Here is a 21980-nt window from a genome sequence, read left to right as displayed (position 1 = left end):
AGTTTACAGTATTACAACATTTGCTTACAATAAAATAATATTTGCACAAATTGTTTCTAGCATATCTTTGGCCCTATATAGAAAACTAACTAAACTATCCAATAATTTTCCTAAAATGAAAAACCAGGTTCCAACAAAAATTATTCCAATTGTTGTTGCAAAAATTTGTTCAAAATTTAGGCATTTTAAATATAGAAAATTTCCAAAATCATAGCACAGTTGAAGAGATGGTTTGTGAACTAGTATAATTAGCAACTTTCATGCTGCTAAAGTTACAATTTCTACATCCAATATTATTCTTGGGTTTGATGCATCAACCAAATAAAAAAAATACATATAAACTCTATTCATTTTACAACTGAAACACAGTGTCATATTACAGCAATAGATCAGCTATTGTATACGACTGCACATGATAATCAAACTAACATTGTATCTTTATTTGATCAACTTGCACTTTTGTATTCTGATTTCCATAATTGCGAAAAAACATTGCACAAAAATTATTTAAAATATTACAAATTCCATGACTGACTGTGTTGCAAGGAATAATACAACTGTTCAGCTAAGAAATTCTTTACAAGGAAAAGTTTCAAATGAACTAAATTGTTGAAAAAAGCAAAGTGGCTATTTAAATTCAAAACCTTAGTTTGTCAGATATTTCAACAGCATTTCAAAAACTAGAGTTTAGAAAAATATCAGACCTCTCCGAAATGCTATGAGATACAGTAGTTGGTAGAAACATTTACCAATCATTGTTTAATTCTGAGAAATGCTCCTATATACACCCCTAAATATGTCTATTCGTCCTTGCTACCCAGAGGGGATAGGTGCTTTCTTGAATATTCTATTGATTGCTATTTATCAACAAATAAATTGCGAATCTCATTAATTTATGTTGTTAACTACATAAAACTCATGCACTCTGAGTGGGTAACAGTGGCAGAGGCACCACCACACACTCTAGGTATATTATATTTACCCCTGAGAGTAATTTCACAGTGGAACAAAATTTATTTAACATTTGTCAAAAAACAATTAACTTTCATGAACTTTACTCTCTTATATCTTTTTTTATAATTAAGCAAGAACCTTAAGGTTTTTGCATCAATTAGTTTGACTCAACCTCTTTCTAACCATGATTAGAATGTACTAAGTTTTATATAACTTCACTTTTTTTTTTTTTTTTTTTTTTTTTGTTATTCATCTCCTCAAGGCCGATAAAGCCACTACAGATGAGGAGGCTACTTAATAGTGGTTATAACCCTCTCTCAAATCTATAACTCCGAAACACGAACCTTGACGAACAAGGCCGCTGCGCGGAGAAACAAGTTGAGCGCGGTACTACCAGGGACGTGGTGGGGATCGAACTCGGAACCTCTCGCTTATGAAGCGAGGGCTTTACCACTACACCACTACCGCATAATTTACCGCATACTTATATATTATTCATGTATATACCGCATACTTATATATTATTATACTGCATACTTATATATTATTCATGTCTTGAGACCATTATTAATAACAACAACAACATAATAACTTGCAGCGGGAACGTTTTTTCAAACAAAGCTTTTGAAGGTTAGGACTCCCTACTAGCAAAACACATTTAATTTAAAATTTCTATTTAGATAAAAAAAAATGGATGAGGAATCTAATGGAATGCGGACACTTTTATGCTTAACTTAATAATAACAAATTACAACAACAGCAACAACAAAAAGCAATATATTTACCAGAAATATAGATGTTTTACATAAAAATGTTATAAGTTATAAAAAATATTCGTATAGTCTACATTCTGGATGGTTCACTCTCATATAGCTAGGCTAAATCGTGGAGAGCGACCATGAACAAAACAAAACAAAAGAAAGGAAAAAAAAAAGCAAATAAAATAAATAATACACTCACAGAAGGTTGCAATTAGTCAGCATTCATATTTGTATCTTATATGATGTATTATATATATGTATCTTATATATGTATCTTTTATGATGATTTATCTATTATCACCAGTGATACTACTGTTGTTTCTATTTATCTTGATGTAGCAAGTAGTATTTTAATTTGGTTTTGAAAACATTTTTTTAAATGTTGCTAAAAGGGATTGATTTTAATTTATTTTGAATTTGATTCCAGTCCATTAATGCAGAGTATTTAAAGAAATGTTTGCCATAGGATTTTGTATTATACTTTTGCACACTCAGTGCACCTCTGCAAGAATTTCTTGTAAGTTGATAGCTAATTGTACTGCGTAGAGTAAACCATTTATTAAATATAGGAGGTAGCTTTTTGTTTAGCCAGCTGTGAATAAAAAAACAATTTTCAATTTTGATTATATCATGCAGTTTTAAAATTTGTAGTGTGTTAAAAGATGGGAATATATGTGAATTATTTGGTAGAAATTCAATAACCCTGACTGCTTTTTTCTGCATGATAAATAGGCGATTTACAATACTTATGTTTTGACTCAATGATAGAAGGCAATATGTGAGATGAGAGTGAAACAAAGCATAGTAAATAGATTTTCAAGTTTTTTGTTTTATAAAACGTCTTAGCTTTGACAGGATGGCAAGGGATCTATTCAACTTATTAGATAAATCGTTATAATGGTAAGTCCAGGCTAAGTTTTTGTCTAGCTTTATACCCAAGTAGTTTACAAATTTTTTGCACCTAAGTTTTTTCCCATTTAACTTAATTTTGAGCAGCTGATCTAATTTTTTGTGACAACTTTTAAATAATATTAAATCAGTTTTTTTGGAGTTGAGGGAAATTTTGTTGGCATTTAGCCACTAATCCCACTAATGGATTCTAATTGAGTTCTATTAGTAAGGAAAGATTTGAACCAAGAATTTGAGACTCCTCTAATACCATAGTAGGATAGCTTATAAAGTAAAATGTCAACATCTACAGTGTCAAATGCCTTTTGAAGGTCAATAAAAATGCTGCATCTAAACATTCCTTCATCCAGAGAATCTTTAACTTTTTCTGTTAGACTTAATAAAGCAAGTGATGTAGAGTAGTTTGTTCGAAAACCAAGCTGTAATTCACACAACAGTTTATTTTTATTGAAGAATTTGTATAAGCGGTTAAACATTTCAAGAATTTTATCAATGTTGGAGAGGAGGGAAATTGGCCTATATTTTGATATTAATAGTTTTGAATCAGTTTTAAAAATAGGTACAACTTCGGCAGTTTTTAGGTTTTCTGGGAAAATACCACTTGAGAACGAGATATTAAAAGTGTTAGAAAGGATTCTTGAGAGTTCTGTTTTTAATAGTTTTATAATTTTAACAGGCAGACCATTTGGTCCAGAAGCTTTATTTGTGTCTTAAGAGTTGATAATTTTTGAAATTTCATGTTCGTCAGTAGGTTTTATAAAGAAAGATTTTTGAAAAAGATTAGATAAGTAATGTGTGAAATGATTCAATGATGAAGGAATTGTTGCCTGGATATCCTTAACAATGTTAGTAAAGAAGTTGTTGAAAGCATTACAAATACCAAAAGGGTTTGCTATTGTTTTATTGTTATGTATGATTACATTAGGAGTTGTTTGAGAGTTACTTTTAATATTAATAATGTTTTTAATGCCTTTCCAGGTTGCGTTTATATTTTTTATGTTTTCAGTAAAATAATTATCATAGTATTTTTTTTTTTTTGTTGCTTTCTTTGAGTTTAGATTGGAGGTTATTACGAAATGCTTTATACTCATTATGAAATATGGTTTTATTTGTTTGATTTTTTGACCTAATATATTTTTTAAAGAGATTATTTTTGTGCTGTATAGAGTGCTTGAGTTCATCTGATATCCATGGTTACTGCCACATCTTTATCCAAACTTTCTTATAAAAATTTTGTGCTTAAAAACCTCATAACTTTCTTAAATTATATCAAAAAATAAAATGTTTTTTTAGTGACTTAAAACTGCTTCTAATGATATCTTTGAATTTAATATCACACAGTTATTGACACTTTTTGCCGCATATCTATATAAAATAAACATTAATTATTATTTCAAAAGAAGATAGTATAATAACCCTAATTACGTGCAATGAGGAAATCGACCCTAGATTTTAAAAAAATGTTCAAATTAAGTACCTTTACTAACCAAACGCTTTGACCAGCTCTAGTGCAATCAACTTTAGTCGAAGATGATAATGATGATGTTGCAGCGCTAGGAGAAGAAGTCATATTGTATCAAAACTTTGTTTTATGGACTAAATACTGTATTTTTAATTGGTAAGTCTGTGCTTTTTAATAACCTTATTTTTTAATATCGCGCTGAGGCTACACTTGTTTTGCTTTTTAAATATTAAAAAACGCGCAGTTTAATATACTCTTAGGTTCTCTTCTTGCGCCCCTCTATCTTTTATATGTCCCAAAAGCTTCAAGTAAACAGGATGTGCAGACGATACTAATTTATTTTATACATCCTTTAAGGTTGATCGTTATTCGGCAAAAAATTTTTAAATTTCGACGATCTTTTCAGATAAAATTTTTGTGGAATTGAAATTTTAGAACTTATTATATTGTTCTTTTTCCTAAAAAAAGAACTTTCTAATGCTTTTTTTTTTAATTTTATTTTTTGTTAATAAACGGTTCTTTTTTTTTTATTAACAAGTATTAAGTTTATTATTATTACTTTTTTTTGTTTATGCATTGATCTTTTTTCGCATTTTTCAAATAACGATGATACCTTTAAGTCTTATTTTTTGTATAATTTAATTATATTATTATAATTATATATTAATTTTTGGCAAATTTAGAAAACTAATATTTATCTGCTACTAAAGTTCTAAGGTTTTTCGGAAATTATCGGAACAAAAATTCAAACACAAATAAACACTTAACTTAATCATTTTTTTACTATTACTATATCAATAAACTTTTAATAGGATAGTTTATCTCATAAAAGAAACCATAAAAACTCTATTGCTTAAATGTTTTTCACAATTTGGATCCTTTATTGTGTTAACAAAGTAAATAAGTTTACGATGTTTGGGATTTTCAATGGGTTTTATTTCACATTCTCAAAAGTTTTCGTAAGAATGTCGAACATTTTCCAGCGTATTTACTTTCTTTTTTTTTTTAACTAATTCTCTTATTAACTTATTTACTTCTATCCTATTTTTTAAACTTATAGGTGAGAGTGGGGAGAAATGGACAGTGGGGAGAAATGGACACCCCCTGCTATTTTTAAAACTAGTGGACCAGAATAAAAAAAACTTCAGTAACATGAGACGTTTTTAAAAAACTATTCCTTTTCCTAAATTCTTATGCACGTTTTTTATTTGCATACTGAAATTTTTCTGTCACAAAACAAGTATTTTCTTAACCAATTTGTACGTCTATATTTCATTGGATCTACATCAGAATTCAAGGTAAGTTGGTATTATTGTAAAACCAACATTTCTTTATAATAATTTATAACTTTTGCCTTACAAATTCAATAAATAAAAATTTTATAGTGTTTTAACCAATTCAGGTACCAGTGGGGAGAAATGGTCGACAAGAGGTCCGCTTCTCCCCATTTATTTGATTCATGATTGGCAGTAGATTTCTATAGGGATGATATGCTTATAATTAGCATTTGGAATCTATATAGATGTATGTCTCATCTTTACTGTGATAAATCTTTTAATTATTAATGCTGGTTCTATTCTAAGTAGATCTAGCTCTAGATCTAATCTAGATTTTTAAAAGTCAAAACATAGTTAATGACAAATTTTTTCTTTTTTTTTTTCCAGGTAATAATGTCTCGAGTTTACATAAGGAAAGCTGACAAAGGCAAAGTGCCAGAGTCAGTTATGATAGATGCTGTAACTGCTGTTAAGAAGGGCATGACAGTTCGACAAGCGGCAAAAGAGTTTAATGTTGCCCGATCAACACTAATTAACAACATTAAAAAGGCAAAAAGTAAACAAACTAGCTTGTGTCCCAACTATCAGCTCAGCCTGATATTTTCTGCAGAGCAAGAAAATTGCTTAGCAACATACCTGGCCAGGTGCTCAAATATGTTTTATGGTCTAACAACAAGAAATGTTTGTGCTCTTGCGGTTGAAATGGCTACAGTGAATAACATAAAATGCCCTACGTCATGGATCACCAATTCAATGGCCGGAAGAGAGTGGCTTTTTGGATTTATGTATGATAATTTTTATTTTTTTTTATAGACTATATTTTGAAATAAATGGTTACTCTATTGAGAAGTATAACAAACATCCCTGAGTTGTTGTTATTTATGTTTTTATGTAACTTTTAGTAAAAAAGTTAAAATGGTGGACCATTTCTCCCCACTCTCCCCTACACTCCTATCTGCATACAATCACTAGTTAAGTTAGAAGCTCATATAAAATAATTAATAGAATACAATTAAAAAAGACGTAGAGGACTCAGTAGTGTTGTTATTAATCTATATACAAATATCAACAATATTCCAATAAGTGTTAGCAGTAAATAACAGAGTTTGTTTATGTTAAAATTTAGCAACCACTAAAATCTCCGAGCTGGCACACAAAAAAAAAGATTTAAAATTAGCTCTATTAAGCAAATAAAAAGTGATGGCATTTTGTCAAGACTGAAATATATAGCTAGAATATACATCATCAAATAAAGCCAGTTTAAAGATAAGGTAGTTAGGAAAATCATCAATATAGATGATGAACAATACGTGACCAAGGATGGCACCATAGAAGTAAATGGAATGAAGTCCACCAAGAAAAATTAGAAACAGCAATTAGGAAAAAAATGATTTGTTGGTTTTAATAGATTTTCCAGATAAACCATATGAAGTGAGCTTATGGAGTAGACCGGCATATCAGACTTTATTAAAAGCTTTAGATATACCAAAAGCTATAGTCTTTGCCTCGCCGCTCTCATCCAATGGGAAAATATAGATGATTAATTGAAGTGGAGCTCAGCAAAAGTACATAAAAAATAGTTAGATGATTCAAATCTGATTTCACAAAAAGCAGGTGAATTAATGGATAAATTTGTGTTTAGAGCATGCATGTGACTATTGAAGACTTTGTTTACTTTGCCTGTGACTATTGGAATCTTAAAGAGTATTTGTCATTAACCTTAAGATCACAAAAAAACAGCCATATTTAAGTTAGTCTTACAAAGAGCAAGTAGGTGTATTTTGCATGTGTATGATTCAACTGATGAAAAGTTACATTAAAGATCAAAAGTATTTGCAAAGGGTAGATTGAAATGATTTGGTGGTTCAACTTTTAACTCCCTCATCAGGAGATAAAATCAAAAATAGTGGAAAGTTATATAAAAATTTTTCAAAAAAAAACTGAGCGTTCTGTTGCAGTAGCTTAAAACACTCTTAAAGCTAGAGGTTGAAAAAGAAAAACAACTTTCCGAGAATATATATTAACTGTTTGTGAAGCTAAAAAAGGATCCGTTTATCTCCAGCAACACCATTTAAAAAAATTTAGAGTTAAATGTAACCACACCTACACTAAATGTAACCACATCTACAGTTAAAGACCGTTTACTTCCAGTTTAAGACCATCTAAAAGAAGTGTGCCTTTATTGAAAAAACAACATATAAAAGCCAGAATAAAGTTTTGTCATAAATATTCTGCATAGGTTAATACGAAATAGGACACAGTTTTGTGAACAGACAAATTTTAATATTTTAACAAATTAAATGTAATATTTTTAGATCAGATGGCAAGCAATTTATTCGCAGACCACCAATAAAGAGTTTGACCCACTTTACATTAAAAAACTGTAAAATTAGGTGGCGGTAGTATGAGAATGTTTCTTGTCATCTGGTATTGGTCCTGTTTTTTTAATAACAAACACTAAGTTGCAATTTGTTAATTTCTTTCGATATAAAATCTTAAAAATATAAATATTAGCACTAAACTTTATAAAAAAAAAAAAAAAAAAGGTATTTTAATCATCATCAATTGCTGTGAATAAAATTTATTCTTTTAAATTTTCATGAGTTAATTATTTTTTCCAACACTGTAAATTAGGGCAGAGCAAAAATAATTTCTATACTAGTTATAAGAAAACTAAAAAAAGAGAATAAGATGAGCAAAATTGGTCAAGAATTACCCAGCATGCAGCATTTTTAGGCCAAGTTAGGTAAATTTTCAAAATTTATCATGTTTGACGTTTTTAATTTTAAGAAATAATTTGTAATATTTTTCCTTTTGAATGCTATTTTCTAGTCTATTAACATGTTATTTTAATGGAGGTTTAGTATTGAACAGTTGCATTTACTACATTATATTAACATTCAAATCCTAGTCAAAAAGTCCTATAGGATCTCATAAGAATTTAGAACAAAAAAAATTCCATGTTTGAACCCCCATTAAATTAAAACACATAAGTTAAAAAGTGTTTATAAAAATATCAAAGTTTTGTCCTTTTTTTGTTCCAAAATCCTTTAAGACTTTTTGGGTCTATAGAACTAAAATTGTTCTGAATAATTTTATAATGTGCCTTGGTGTTAAATATTGGCATATTCTTTCTAGATTGCAGGTCAACACGTATCATACCATCTCTTTTAATATCAAACCGAGGCAGAAACAGTTGTTCCATCTTTGCACAACGTTCTACAGCTTCCGTGTGGAACGGTATTTTTTCCAAAAGATCACTAAGTTGAATGTAATCCTCTGTTGCTTCTTCCAACTGCTCATCAGTGAGCTTTATTGTTAGTTGTGGCTCTGCCAGGGCAGAGTTGTTAGTCCTTGGCCTTACCTTAAGGCCAAAAATTATGCCCTTAGCCTTGGTCTTGGCCTTGAAACTGTTGACCTTGGCCTTCGTCTTTCTCCTTGAAAATTTCGGCCTTGGCTTTGATAGGTTAGATCTTAACCTTCTCTTAAAGAATTCAGAACTTTCTTTCGTGTTTGCATTTCAAAAATTTTACTTCAGTTGATTTTGTTTACAAAAGTTATTTTTGTATACTTGAAAGCTTTGGAACATAATTTTGCATTTTATGTCACAGTTTAAAAGGCTATTTTTGATTAGCCATTTTAAAGCAAATAATTTAAAGCAGAATAATCAATGACATGGTTAGTTAATGAGAATTTATTACATCTATAAATTAAGTCACACGGTATATCTTAATGTTTTTTATTAGTCAAAACATTTCAAAAAAAGATACGAATACATGAACATAATAGTTGTTTTTTTTCTTAAAATTAAAAACAGAATTTTAAAGGTTTAATATCTAATAACAACATACCTTTAATTAAAAGATGTTAATATTAGTTGTTAGCATTAAGTCAAAAATATACAAAATTATAGATTTAGAAGATTTAATTCTTTATTTTTATGTATTTTTTTTTCGGCTTTCAAATATATCTACGAAGTTAATAAGAAAATATATCAAGTATATTTTCTTATTAACTTCGTTGAATTCTGCACATAACCTTGGTCTAATTTCACAACATGTGGTTTTATTTTCACATCATTTGCTACCTACAGTTTTGGTTATAATTGGCCTAAAAGTAAGGCCAAATTTTAAGTCTTTGGTCTTAAAAATGTTTTCGTAGGCCTTGGCCTTGAAAATCTTATTCTTGGCCTTGGTCTTGAAACTCTTTTCCTTGGCCTTGAAACTTTTGGTCTTGTAACATATGGCCTTGGTCTTTGCCTTTTTACTTTTGAGCTTGCTAATTTTGATTCGGTAGATCAAGACCATCCAGGAAGGAAGGAAGGAAGATCAACGAAAATTTGATTCGGTGGATTCAGACTCTCATAAAGTAGGAGAAGGGGGGGGGGGGTAAGTTTTGAGATTCAAATTATAAAATTTTTTTAGTTTTTTTAGAATTATGGTCTTACATAATTCGCCCCTTTTCTGTAGATCCGCCATTGGGCTCTGCCCACTTTGAATTACTCCAATCAATCAAGCACATATAACCTATGCCATAACTTCACTCTTCTCTAGCTTTCTGTATACGCCTAACTCTTAATTTCACCTATTTGTGGCTGCTCATCTAATATCATTGCCAGAACAATATTTTCTTGATAACCGAAGAGTGAATTTGTTTGAATAACTTGACTACTATCTTACGTAGGGCGTCTGTCAGATACTGTGACCGTTTTACTGCATAGATGCCACTTTCCATAAAGGATAATAGACTCTATTTTGAAAATGAACCACATGGGGGCATAAAGACGCATAATGTATGTTCTATAGTTACCAAATTTGATGAGGAATTGCGGTAAAAACATATAGTCTAAGGGCCATGTTGGCAGTGGTGAGCCACCTAGATTGAAGCAGTTTTCAAGGGCTAGATTGGCAGAAGAAGTGCTATTTAGTAGAGATGTCAAAAAGGCAAAGCTGATCTGTAATGAGCAATTTCAGTGCACACTTTGGCATTTCTACATTACAGTTTATAGATTGAAAATCAACAACTTTTAAAATCTCACAAGAGACTTTCTAATAAAATCTGAATAGTATCCAAAACCAGATTTTGGTTTTAAATATCCATTCAACTCCACAAACAAATGACGTAGTGGAAGCTCATTTGCATTTAGCAATCAAATTTCCTATTGTAGACGCCATTGAAGTTTTTACTCAATCGAATAACACCACTCTTGCTTTTAGTGTTTACATTAGTTCCATCACCGACAAGCACTTGCAAATCATCCAAAATGATACCGTGTTATTTAGAATCCTATGGAATTTGAGATTTTAATGTCTAGACTGTTTCGCTACAAAAAAAAGCAGTGCCTTAAAAAACCTCAACAAGGTTCCTGAATTAAGGATGTGCTTTTCCATCACTATGGTTCTCTTTTTATTGAAAGTCCATTCATTTTACCATTAAAGTACAATGCCTTTACTCGAACTTGACTAACTTTCAAGTTAACCTTGGCTTTCAAATGCTCACGTATTATCTTTCTCCGGTCAGTGTCTTTGTTTGTCATCATGTGAAATAATGCCAATATTCTCAAGTACAGCTGATGTCACAGGTTTAGCAGAAATGATAGAATCTAGTGGCACTACATCATTAAGGTCTGAGCTCTATTTGCTTCAAATACTCTGCAGTTTTTTCTTCTTTTTCTATGGATCCAATAGCAAACTTTAAGTTCGCTCCTTGTAATTTCTAAGAAAATGTGCTCCATAGCTAGTACCATAATAACTTTGGCAGCATTATCTAAGATTTTTGGATTGGAACGGATGTTTCAATCAGTTTTGCTAGTCTGTCCTTATATAGAGTTTTTTGCTTTGCTCAAAAAACTTAACAACTCTCTTTGTCGAGGATGTAAATGATGACACACTGTGTATGTTGCTGTTAAAGCTGCTTTATTTATTTTTTTTTGGTTTTTCCAGGAAGTTTATGTAAAATTATAACATTTATTTAATTATACTATTATTTGAGAAATGATATACAGGAAATGATAGGTTGCTTATATTTTCTCACAAATATACCATATGCCGCATCACAACTAGTGGTTTTGTTTTGTGAGTGGTTTTGAAAACCCAAATAATAGATGATCTGTTTTATGTCTTAACACTTTATTTACTGCAATATAATCAGCGAAGTATTAGTATAGTATTGTCATAGTATTAGTAAGCATAGCAAAGTATTAAGCGGTACATAGAAACATACATAGTTTTAGCAACTTTTTAATTTGAAAAACGTTATAATAAATATAGTTAAATGATTTTATGGAAATAATATTTAAAAAACAAGAATTTAAAAAGTATTTAAAATCTTTTTAATATTAAAATTTAAATTAAAAATAATATTTAAAAGACAAGAATTTCAGAATTAGTTATATTATAAGTTCAAACTGAATTCGAACGGTAAAGTAACTTACATTAAAATAAGTAACAACTTAAAACAGTTCAAGAAACTTTTAATCCATGCTCTACTCTTAATTTCAATACAAACCATATTCGATTAACTTATATTATTACAACCTGTTTTCTTATAACTAATATAGAAATCAAGGAGAACAGTTGTATTTCTAAAAAAAGTTATTTTCACTCCACCCTATTGTGTATAGAGAGCTCTTTTTAGCTTTAAGAAAACGTTAAGAAGTTCCAATTATCGAAGTTATTATAGCAAATACTTTTATGCTAATATTAAACCCTGGATTAAGTGATGTATGAAATTTCCTGCTTTAAAATTAATATAGTTACTATATGTCCTGTGTTAAAGGTACAAAGAGCCATGAATTTTGTTATCCCACAAATTTGGCGACCACACAGTTTTTAACTGCCTGTTCAAACTCCCTTTAAAGGGATCAGCCATCTTCAGAAAAAAGCAAGTTTAAAAGCGACGAAGATATTTGAGATACACAGTTTCACAGGTGCGGTTGAGGAGAGAGACCATATTTCAAAGAGGCTACCTATTTGATGGTATTTTGTTAAGTGATGTAAAAGATACCAATTTTGAAAACGAATCGAGACAATTAGCTTATTGTAAAAACAGTAAGAGATGTAATAAAAAAAAATGCATCAATTCGGTTTAAACTCTCAGAGCGGATCCAGCATTTTTTGATGTTTGAGATCTATATAACTATGAAATTACGTCATGCATTGATAGCTAATTTATAGACATACATTGAGCTAATTTCTAGACAGAGCAAATTCCAAACATTTATATGTTTATACTCATGTCAAATAAGAATTTATACTCCTGAATAAATTTTAAATTTAATAAAGTACTATCTTAGCTTTCAAATATTATGACCTTTAATAACTTGCAACCCTCTCAAACTGAGGGATATTTAACTTTATATTGTTACCTTTATTTGACATAAGTACAAGCATAAATTTTTGGAGTTTGCTCCATGTCTGGATGTTAGTCATTCGAAATATCGAAAAATATTGCATCCGCCCCTAAAAACCCAAAAATTATTACGTAAATATTGTATAGATATGGTGTGTCATTTGTTCGCGTCATTTTTTATGACAATATTCTGACCACAGTATACATAAAGAAACATTTGGTCATACTTTTATGTAACTAAATATGAAGTGTCTATAATTCTATATTTATAAAGGGAATACACTATACATTCCACTTTTTCATCGAGAGAATAACATTTGATGTAACTATATCGCTCACACTCAACAAAATCGAATCATAACAAAAAAAAAAAAAAAAAAAAAAAAAATAGAAAAAAAAAAACAATCAAAAAAATATAAATAGAAAAAGATTGTTAGCATCTTTTAACTGTTTGCTATGAATATAAGTACATCACTAAGCTATCAATCAAAGTATCAAAAGAATTTTTCTATGGAACCCATTTCACTTGGTAAGCGTATCATGAAACGAAGTAATCTTGAATATTGATAACCTAACATCGTAAATAATCACTAACAACACTTTTACAGGAACTAGCCAACGAAACGCATGGATTGTCAAGTAATTATACATATAATATATGAACAAACAAAATGCATCGATTGTAGAAGCTAGTAAACTCATGCCAAGTAAGTGTAGACTTTCCTGCATTATAAAATTATGAGTTTAATTTTATAGTAGAAAAAAAAGAAGCGATTTAAATGTATAAAAATTTAAGTTTTATAAAGTGTTATAAAGTTACCTATCGTCATTTGATCTAGCTAGGTAGTCTCGTTCAATTAAACTTTCAATTCGCTTTTTTATTACTATAGCACTGGGTGCAAACCTCGATTTCAACTGTTCTATCGTCTTAAAAAATAACAATGAAAATAAAAATTAGGTTTTGTTTTAAGAAATCTACGTAAATTTTTATAAACAAACCTCCGTTACGAGAACGTTATGTGGCAACTTTTTTCTCGCTTTCATGATGCGCACAACAGCTGCTTCAATTCTAAACAAAAATATAGTTAAGAAAAACAACCTTTGGCGGACCAAAGATCTACTAAATAAAGTTAACCCAAGAAAAAAATTTAAAGTTTTTTTAGACGTCTGCTGCAACTTCGTTTGGTGACAATTATGCAACATCAATTTTGCGCACTTATTTGACCCGACGACTTTATTTAAGAATACAAAAACGAACAAAAAAACAGTTTTCTTATGTTTTATTGACACTTTATTAGTAACACAATTATTTGTAAAAATGATAGGGAACAATACTTGTTAGTAGATTGAATTCCAATCTTCCAAAACAGAATTTATTTTTTATTCTTGAACTTTTTAAAGTCTGATCGGCAGTTATGGTCAGCGGCATTAACATTATCTTTGTCATGCCGGTCAATCGTTTTTTAATCCGAATATTTCGAATAGAAACACAAGTATACAATTATTAAATAAAACGATTTTTTAAATATTAGATTAGTTTAAAACTTCAAGACTAATAGCAAATTCAAAAAGAAAAAAGATATTTAAAACTTTTGAGATTTAGTAAATATTTTTCTAATTAAAAATACTTTTTAAATTTATTTTAATGGCTAAAATTTAATTTTTTTTAAATGCATGGATGTTTTTTTATTTTCAAATGTTACACAACATAATTGAAAACCCAAAGGAAAAGAAACATTTTCCTAATTTGGAAAATGTTTATTACCCTTTTTATTTATTTTGCAAATATTCTCCCGTCTTCCTAGAGTTTTTATTTATTTTGCAAATATTCACCCATCTTCCTAGAGTTTGTATTTATTTTGCAAATATTCCCCCATCTTCCTAGAGTTTTTATTTATTTTGCAAATATTCTCCCATCTTCCTAGAGTTTTTATTTATTTTGCAAATATTCTCCCATCTTCCTGGAGTGTATTGTGGCCGGGAAGCACATGAAAATAACAGGAAATAATTTCAGGAAATGATTTCTCTCAGATAAATTTGCTCATTTTTGTTAACAAATTTTAATTCGTAAGATTTTTTTCATCCAGAATATAAATCGATTTTTTTTTATTATATTTCTGTTTTACTATTTATTTTATATCTGTTCTAATATTATTTCACTGTCTTGGCAAAAAGAAAATGAAAACCTTGCTTACGCATTTGCAAATCTTTTTTTAATGTTGTAACTGTCTTGGCATAACAATCCCGACAGTTTTAGCAAATACAGTAAGTTTTCGTCTGAATTCCAATCGTTAATGTCGAAGGCTACCTAAGGCTACAAGTAGTAACTGGTTACTTAAATATAAAAAAATAAATTTATGGTTTTTTACTCTTAACCAATCACACAAAGCGTGAATTTTGTTTCAATAAGTTATTTAATCTAAGAATATTTAAAAAATAAAAAAAATACTCCTCGTATTCTTGAATTCTTTTTATAAAATACAAATATTTTTTTTGTTTTTGAATTGCATATAACATTTAAAAAAAACAACCACAAAATAAGTGATTTCTTTGAAGTACTTCAAAATATAATAAATGAAAAGATACTCATGTTTTCTATCTTCATCAACTTTTTGCCTAGTTTCTTTACGTTCTGGTTCTGATTCACCTTTCGAAGAGACTGAAATACAAGTTGCGATACTTGTTGTAATAAGTAAACTGCTTCATGATATTTTGAAAAGTAATTTCAATTTAATGCGTTATGTATGTTGAGGTTATATACAATACATCGTCAAAAATTTAATTAATTTATTCAATTACAAAATTAAAGACAAATTAATAACAGACTTTTACGCAAATTTGTCAACAACTTGAATTCTTCATCATCCAATCAACAACAACTGGAACTCTTTACCTCAATCAACAATAACTTGTATTCTTTACCATCGAATCAGCAACTGGAATTCTTTACCATTCAATCAAAAACTAGAATTTTTTATCATCCAATCAACAACAACCGGACAACTTTACCTCAATCAACACCAGTTGGAATTCTTTACCATCCAATTAAAAACAACTAGAAATCTTTTCTTCGCTATCCAATCAACAACTGTATATCTTTACCGCAATTAATTACAACTCTTTGCTCCAATCAACAACAACTACAATTTTTTACTTTAATTAATAGTCAATAGCAGACTCGGTAACTATTGATTATCAATAAAATTTTGTTTCTGCGACACTATGATCGCATACAGGTGACCAACTGAGCCACTGTCTAATTAACACTTTGAAAAACATTGACACAAATGTTAGCTGCTGTAACTCTACTTACTGGATTGCTACCTGTTTCAAGCTTTTTAACCAACAACCAAGTTTGCTTTCATAAGCAACATATTTATATTACATTATTAATTTAAACAAAGTTTTAAATATACCTGTTTGAATTTTCACTCTAAACAGCTTGGAAGTAAACTGATCATTTACTGAAAATACGTGCGAAGGTTCAATTTCTTTCACTTTGGGTTCTTTGATCAAAACTCTTTGTGCAACTTTTCCTAACGCTAACGATTGCAAAGCTCTCATTAAATCTTTTTCTGGAATCTCCGTTTCTTGACCAATTTCCTGTAGCAATTAAAAATTATTTAATAATCATTTGTATTCAAATCAAAAATAAATACATTTAATGCATTTAAGAGTAGAAAATTTATACAGGTGAAGATTTTTTTGAACTCTTATCTGATTGATCGTCTAATATAACCTCCTAAATATAGCAACAACAAAAAATTTGTATTTTTCAAATGAAAACATTAAATGCAAGCTTTTTGCTGTTTTAATGATTTAAATTTTTCTTTACATTTTAAAAATTAAAAAACAACTTCAAAAAAGAAAGAAAAAATTTAACGTGGTCGCACTAGAAAAAACTTACCTCTGCAGATATTTTTTCTTTTTTATTAAACATCATAAGTATACACATTTGATACGTTGAAACGGATATGATATGTTTTTTTGAAGCTAATTGCCCATTTTCCTATATTATATAAGTAAAAATAGTAAAAAAATGTTATTTTTTGTGATATCTTTTTCCATAACTTAAAATTTATAGAAAATTTAAAACTCAAATATAAACTTAATTTATATTTAATATATAATTTAAATTCTAATTTAAATTTAAAATAGTATAAAAAATTTAATTTGCATTTAATTTTGTACACTATTTTCATTTATCAATTAAAAAAAAAAGGAAAGGTTTAAATTAAGTTTAATTGTTCAAGTCATTCCAAAAATTCATCAATTTCGCTTTAGTTTTTTTCCAGTAAAATTTTAAAGAGAATGTTTTGGAAACTGTATTTTTAGCAAAAGCCAGTAGGAGAAACACTCAAGATGAACTCAACAAAAACAATGGTAAGTTCTTTCTTAGCAGCTTGGCTGAGAAAAAGATAGAAATGGTGATTAAATATAAAACACTCATTTTAGGATATAAAAGTTTCATCTGTCTGCTGAATTCTAGCCTCCAAAACATTTTATTTTTGTTTAAACTTATTGTTGACCTGGAAAAGGTTATCTAAAACTGAATAAAAATTTCTGTTATATTATGGAGATAAAAATTTCTGTTATATCATATTATGGAATATATGGTAATTTAAAGGTTGGCAAATCTATTTAGTTTACAATCTAAATAAAATGTTTCAATTTTTGATGGATTTTTATAGACATTTTTTTACCTCTATGGTTAAAACTTTAATGTTGGAAAATAAAATGAATGAACATTTTTATATGAAATAATGTATTTTTAAAAATGAACCAACAAAAAATAATGAGATAACTGTCTTTTAATGGAAATATTACTGCATCCACTTGTTTTTCAGCTTTGTTCTTTGAGGGTTTTGAAGTCATAAGATTGAGGGAGGGGATTGAGAAGGCTAACAAAAATATATATATTTTTTAATTTCAAAAAGCATTTGATGCTTATGAAACCATTATAATTATACGTTTAATTATATAACTGTTGCTGTGAAGTAAACAACAATAGTGTTAAATAGATGATGTAACACAGTATGTATATAGTAAAAAAACTATAACAAGTAATATAATTACCAGATAACAAATAACATAATGAAAATAATCAAAAGATTACCTTTTTATTATAAAAAACAGCATTAAGATCTGCTGTACCCTAAAATTGAACAAGAAAATTAAGCAAGAACAAATAAAACAAGTAATTTTTTATTTGTAAATTATAATGAAAGTAAACAACACTCAATAACATTTAATTAGTAAACAATGAGTCAATAAGAAAATAAATGAGAAACGATGAGCCTTATATTAGTATAATACTTACACAGAAATTATAAATTATAAACAAATAATAAACCAAGTAGAATATCTTATTAAACTTGTTGCTTAATTCTTACCATTTGTGACTGCAAAGTTAGTTGACGACCACTGTGGCACGCAAGATAAAATCTGAAAGTAAAAAACTTAATATATATTTAGCATGTCAATTTTTATAATACAGACATTGGAATGACTAGTTTATGGGTTGTCCATAAAGTACGTACGCCAAAAATTTAGAAATTTGACGCCCCTTCCCCTGTTGCTATTTGAACTTTTAAGTTGCCCCTTCCCCCCTAAAAAGTAGGTACACTTTTGAAATACCCCCTTCCTTTTTTTTTTTTAATAACCTAAAATGCTTTAATTTTAAAAAAATTGTATAAATTAAGAAACACTTTTTAAATTAAAGCATACATTGTTTAAAGTTGATCATATACCCCCATCCATTACTTTATTGAACGCTTTTTGCAGATCCCTCCTCCCCCTAATCTCAATAAGATATATGATCTTTATACAATTACAACTTGAATGAAATTTAAAAAACATTTATTTTAATAAAATTAATTTACTACAGAATGGTATGTGTGTATGGCCAAGAGGTTAATGCTAGCGATATCATGTTGGAGACTGGAGATCAAATCTCAGACAAGTCATTGTTTACTTTTTACTTTTAAAAGTCATAATTTAATTTTTATTTTTCAAAACTTGTTTTAATGACGAATCAAATTAAATTAAACCTTACTTTGGGTGGACATTTTTTTCAGGCACCCCTCTTAAGTAAATCTGTAATAAACGAGTTTTATGTTAGATAAGTAATATTGAAAACAAAGCCTAAGACCCAAAGTCAGGGCTACCCCACACCCATCAATGTTGGGGGGAGTTCTAACAAATTTAGGAGTCCTTTTGCAAAATTTAGAAAGCTTTTTTTAAGCAATACTGTGCAGAAATTTTTTAAAGATTTTGGGGTCCTAATGACCTTTTTGTGGTAGTGTTGGAGCCTCCGACCCATTAGCTATGGCACTGCTAAAACCTGTTTTTTGCAGACTCAAAAAAAGGGTTGCCTAAAATACAAGTCTGCCTTACTCAGAGCCAGTGTATAAAGGGTGGCATGCATGTGCATAGAGGGACACTATACCCTCAACTCCTCTATACCATACATCCTTTTATGTTGGTAAACTAGGACCTTTAGTTAGAAAATTAACTTTTTTAATGATTAGCTGGCAAATGGTTAGATGGACAATGATGATATGGTGTGGTTTTATTTTCATTTTTTTTTAAAGTTTTTAGTTATCCAAAAACATTTAGTTATTAACAAGTACTTGTGAATTGTGATAAATTAGAAAAACGAAAATTACTTAGTATTTTTTTTTTAATTTTGTCCATATGTACTTTTTAATTGAACACTCCTCGCTTTCGTACATTATTTAAAGACCCCCCTTCCCCTATGAGCAAACGTACTTTATGGACAACCCCTTAAATATAAAACTAACTAGTTTAATATGAAACACAGCTCTTAAACCCAATGCTAATGTCAAACCCCAGACAAAGTAACACCACCCCTTAACCTCTGACAGAGCAACATCACTACTTGATATCTCATAATTTCATCATAGCAGGAGTATCACATTAAAAATATTTGGTCTTTATTTTAAAAAACAGGTAAATGTGCAAGGATGTTTCCAAACTTGTATCATATGAACAGGTTCCCATACACATTATGAAAAAAATTAATGAATAATAATATTAATGAATTAATAATGAATAAATATAAAATTAAAAATGAATAAATATAAAATACAAAATTAATAATGAATAAATATATAATAATAATTAATAAAATAATAATTTAATAAATATAAAATTAATAATAAAATTAATAAATATTAATGAAAACATAACATTACTAGGTCACTATTATATTAAACAATATTGTTAATAAATAATTACTAAATAATATGAAAGCATAATGCTAATAATACTAGATTTTTTTTGCACATAAAATTTACAAATGAAAATTATTAGGTTAATAAAATTAAACTAAAAAAACTTAACTTTAGTTCTTTATACTGTATTTAACTATTTTTTGTGATAGGAATATTATGGGTTCTTTTTGTTGTTTTTTTGAATTTCAACAAAACGCAAGCTTAGAAGAGTTTCGACAAAATGTAAGTTTGCAAGAATTTTACACTATTAATGTGTTAGATAATTAGATTTTGTTAATCTTACTTTACTAAAAATGTTAGTAACAACCATACAGTTCTAAAAATACAATATGTAAAGAAGGAACAAAATAAAATATGAAACAAATTATAGTGCAATAACATATATATGTTGAGCTTTTCACTACAAAAAACATAATAATTTTTATCTATTTTTTTCTGTTGTTCTTTAGTTGCTTTATTTTTTTTTCTCTGATTTGCATTTATTTAATTATTGAATGCATTTTGCATTTAATATCCAAATATATAGCTCATCAAAAAAAGTTTTTAATTTATATAGTATATACATAAAAAACTTTTTTTTGATAAACTATATATTCGTATATTAAATGGAAAATATCATTAAAAAAATTTTTTTTTGTTTAAGTTTATTATATATACTCTTGAAGCCAACGCTCTAACCCCTGCACCATTGCTACACATATATTTAGTAAAATAAATTAAAAATATTTTTATCTATTTATTTTGATTTAAATAAATCTTTATTATGACTTATGATAAATTTATTTTAATAGTATTTATTAACATTATTTATTCTTATATTTATTATTATTTATATAATGTGATACTATTGATAGAGTCAATTTATTGTTACTATTCCCTAACAGAAAAAAATATATTTATACAAACCTTTAAACATGTTTAAAGTGCAAAATTAAATTATTCTATAAACATTTTTTCAACAACAGAAAAATACCGTTTAAAGCATTCAAATGCTTGGCGAGGTGCAACAGGTATATTGCATGATGTACTACTTGCTTGTGTGGGCCAATAACCAGTTGTTAAAACTCGTACAGTCAGATCAACATTTTGTAAATCAATCTGTATTTTTAAAAAAATTTAACATAAACAATATCTAAAACCTAGAAAATATAAATTTATAATAGAAAATAAATTTATAATGTTTATTATAGAAAATATTAACTTATAAAATTAAACTTTAAGTTTATAATGAATTATTACATAAATATAATAACTGTACAATTATTACTTTAGAGTTGTCTACGTGCGTTTTGAAGTCATCATTAATACTATTTGACAAAGACATATCTTTAAACATCCCCTCTAACTTTAATGTAAACTGATATCCACATTCTGCCTAAGACGAATGTAAAAAACACAACAATATTAAAATAAGACAAATGTAAATACAAGATTAAAATAAAACAAATGTAAAAAATACAACAATATTAAAATAAGATTTTCTAACTATACTTTCATGTGTATTTTCTGATTTTTCATTTAGCACTTTTGATTTATATTTACTACTTCTGATTTAAATTAAATTTAGTGAATAAATACTTTAACTTTAACCATCAGCCAATGTATGTACTGTCCTCACATATTTCTATTTTATTGCATGCATTTTTATGCAGACTAAAGTCAGTAAAAAGTCGATAATTTTACTATTGTTGCTTTTTTGTGTAGCTTTTCCATTGAGTGTTGCTGTACCTGACATTAAACCTTGTTTAAAACCTAACATGGTAGAACATGCAGTATAGGTCATTATATGCAGTATTTTATATACTTAGTTGTCACTTTCCTAAGTTTTCGAAACTTTTGTGTTAAAAACTAGGCACACTTTTTTCAAAAAACATTCACAGTTCTTTTTAAATCGGAGTTTTTAACTTCTAAATGACCTAAATATTATTGTAGATTTTAAATATTAAATTTAATTGCCAACAAATATAAATTTTTTCATTGTATTTACTTCCCAAAGCATAAGCCTTGACAA

General features: G+C 28.3%; 2 protein-coding genes across 2 annotated transcripts in view; both read right to left on the bottom strand.

The window, feature by feature from the left end:
* The window catches only part of LOC100201891 (general transcription factor IIF subunit 2), a 39510-nt gene extending 35197 nt beyond the window's left edge, over positions 1–4313 (bottom strand). The window contains exon 1 of the mRNA XM_065788051.1: positions 4102–4313. Within this exon, the coding sequence (XP_065644123.1) occupies positions 4102–4194 (93 nt within the window). The 5' untranslated portion in view covers positions 4195–4313. The remainder of the gene's footprint in view (positions 1–4101) is intronic.
* Positions 4314–12957: 8644 nt separating this feature from the next.
* LOC100202538 (cullin-3) overlaps positions 12958–21980 on the bottom strand; it is a 49225-nt gene continuing 40202 nt past the window's right edge. The window contains exons 16-25 of the mRNA XM_065788050.1: positions 21237–21344; positions 20943–21067; positions 18107–18158; positions 17830–17868; positions 16621–16722; positions 16130–16316; positions 15300–15372; positions 13713–13782; positions 13534–13640; positions 12958–13436 (exon numbers count right to left, since the gene is read on the bottom strand). Of these exons, the coding sequence (XP_065644122.1) occupies positions 13412–13436; positions 13534–13640; positions 13713–13782; positions 15300–15372; positions 16130–16316; positions 16621–16722; positions 17830–17868; positions 18107–18158; positions 20943–21067; positions 21237–21344 (888 nt within the window). The 3' untranslated portion in view covers positions 12958–13411. The remainder of the gene's footprint in view (positions 13437–13533; positions 13641–13712; positions 13783–15299; positions 15373–16129; positions 16317–16620; positions 16723–17829; positions 17869–18106; positions 18159–20942; positions 21068–21236; positions 21345–21980) is intronic.

This window comes from Hydra vulgaris, chromosome 01 (assembly GCF_038396675.1).
Source record: "Hydra vulgaris chromosome 01, alternate assembly HydraT2T_AEP".
NCBI lineage: Eukaryota > Metazoa > Cnidaria > Hydrozoa > Anthoathecata > Hydridae > Hydra > Hydra vulgaris.
Note: the sequence above shows the minus strand (reverse complement) of the source record. Positions and strands in the feature narration are given on the sequence as shown.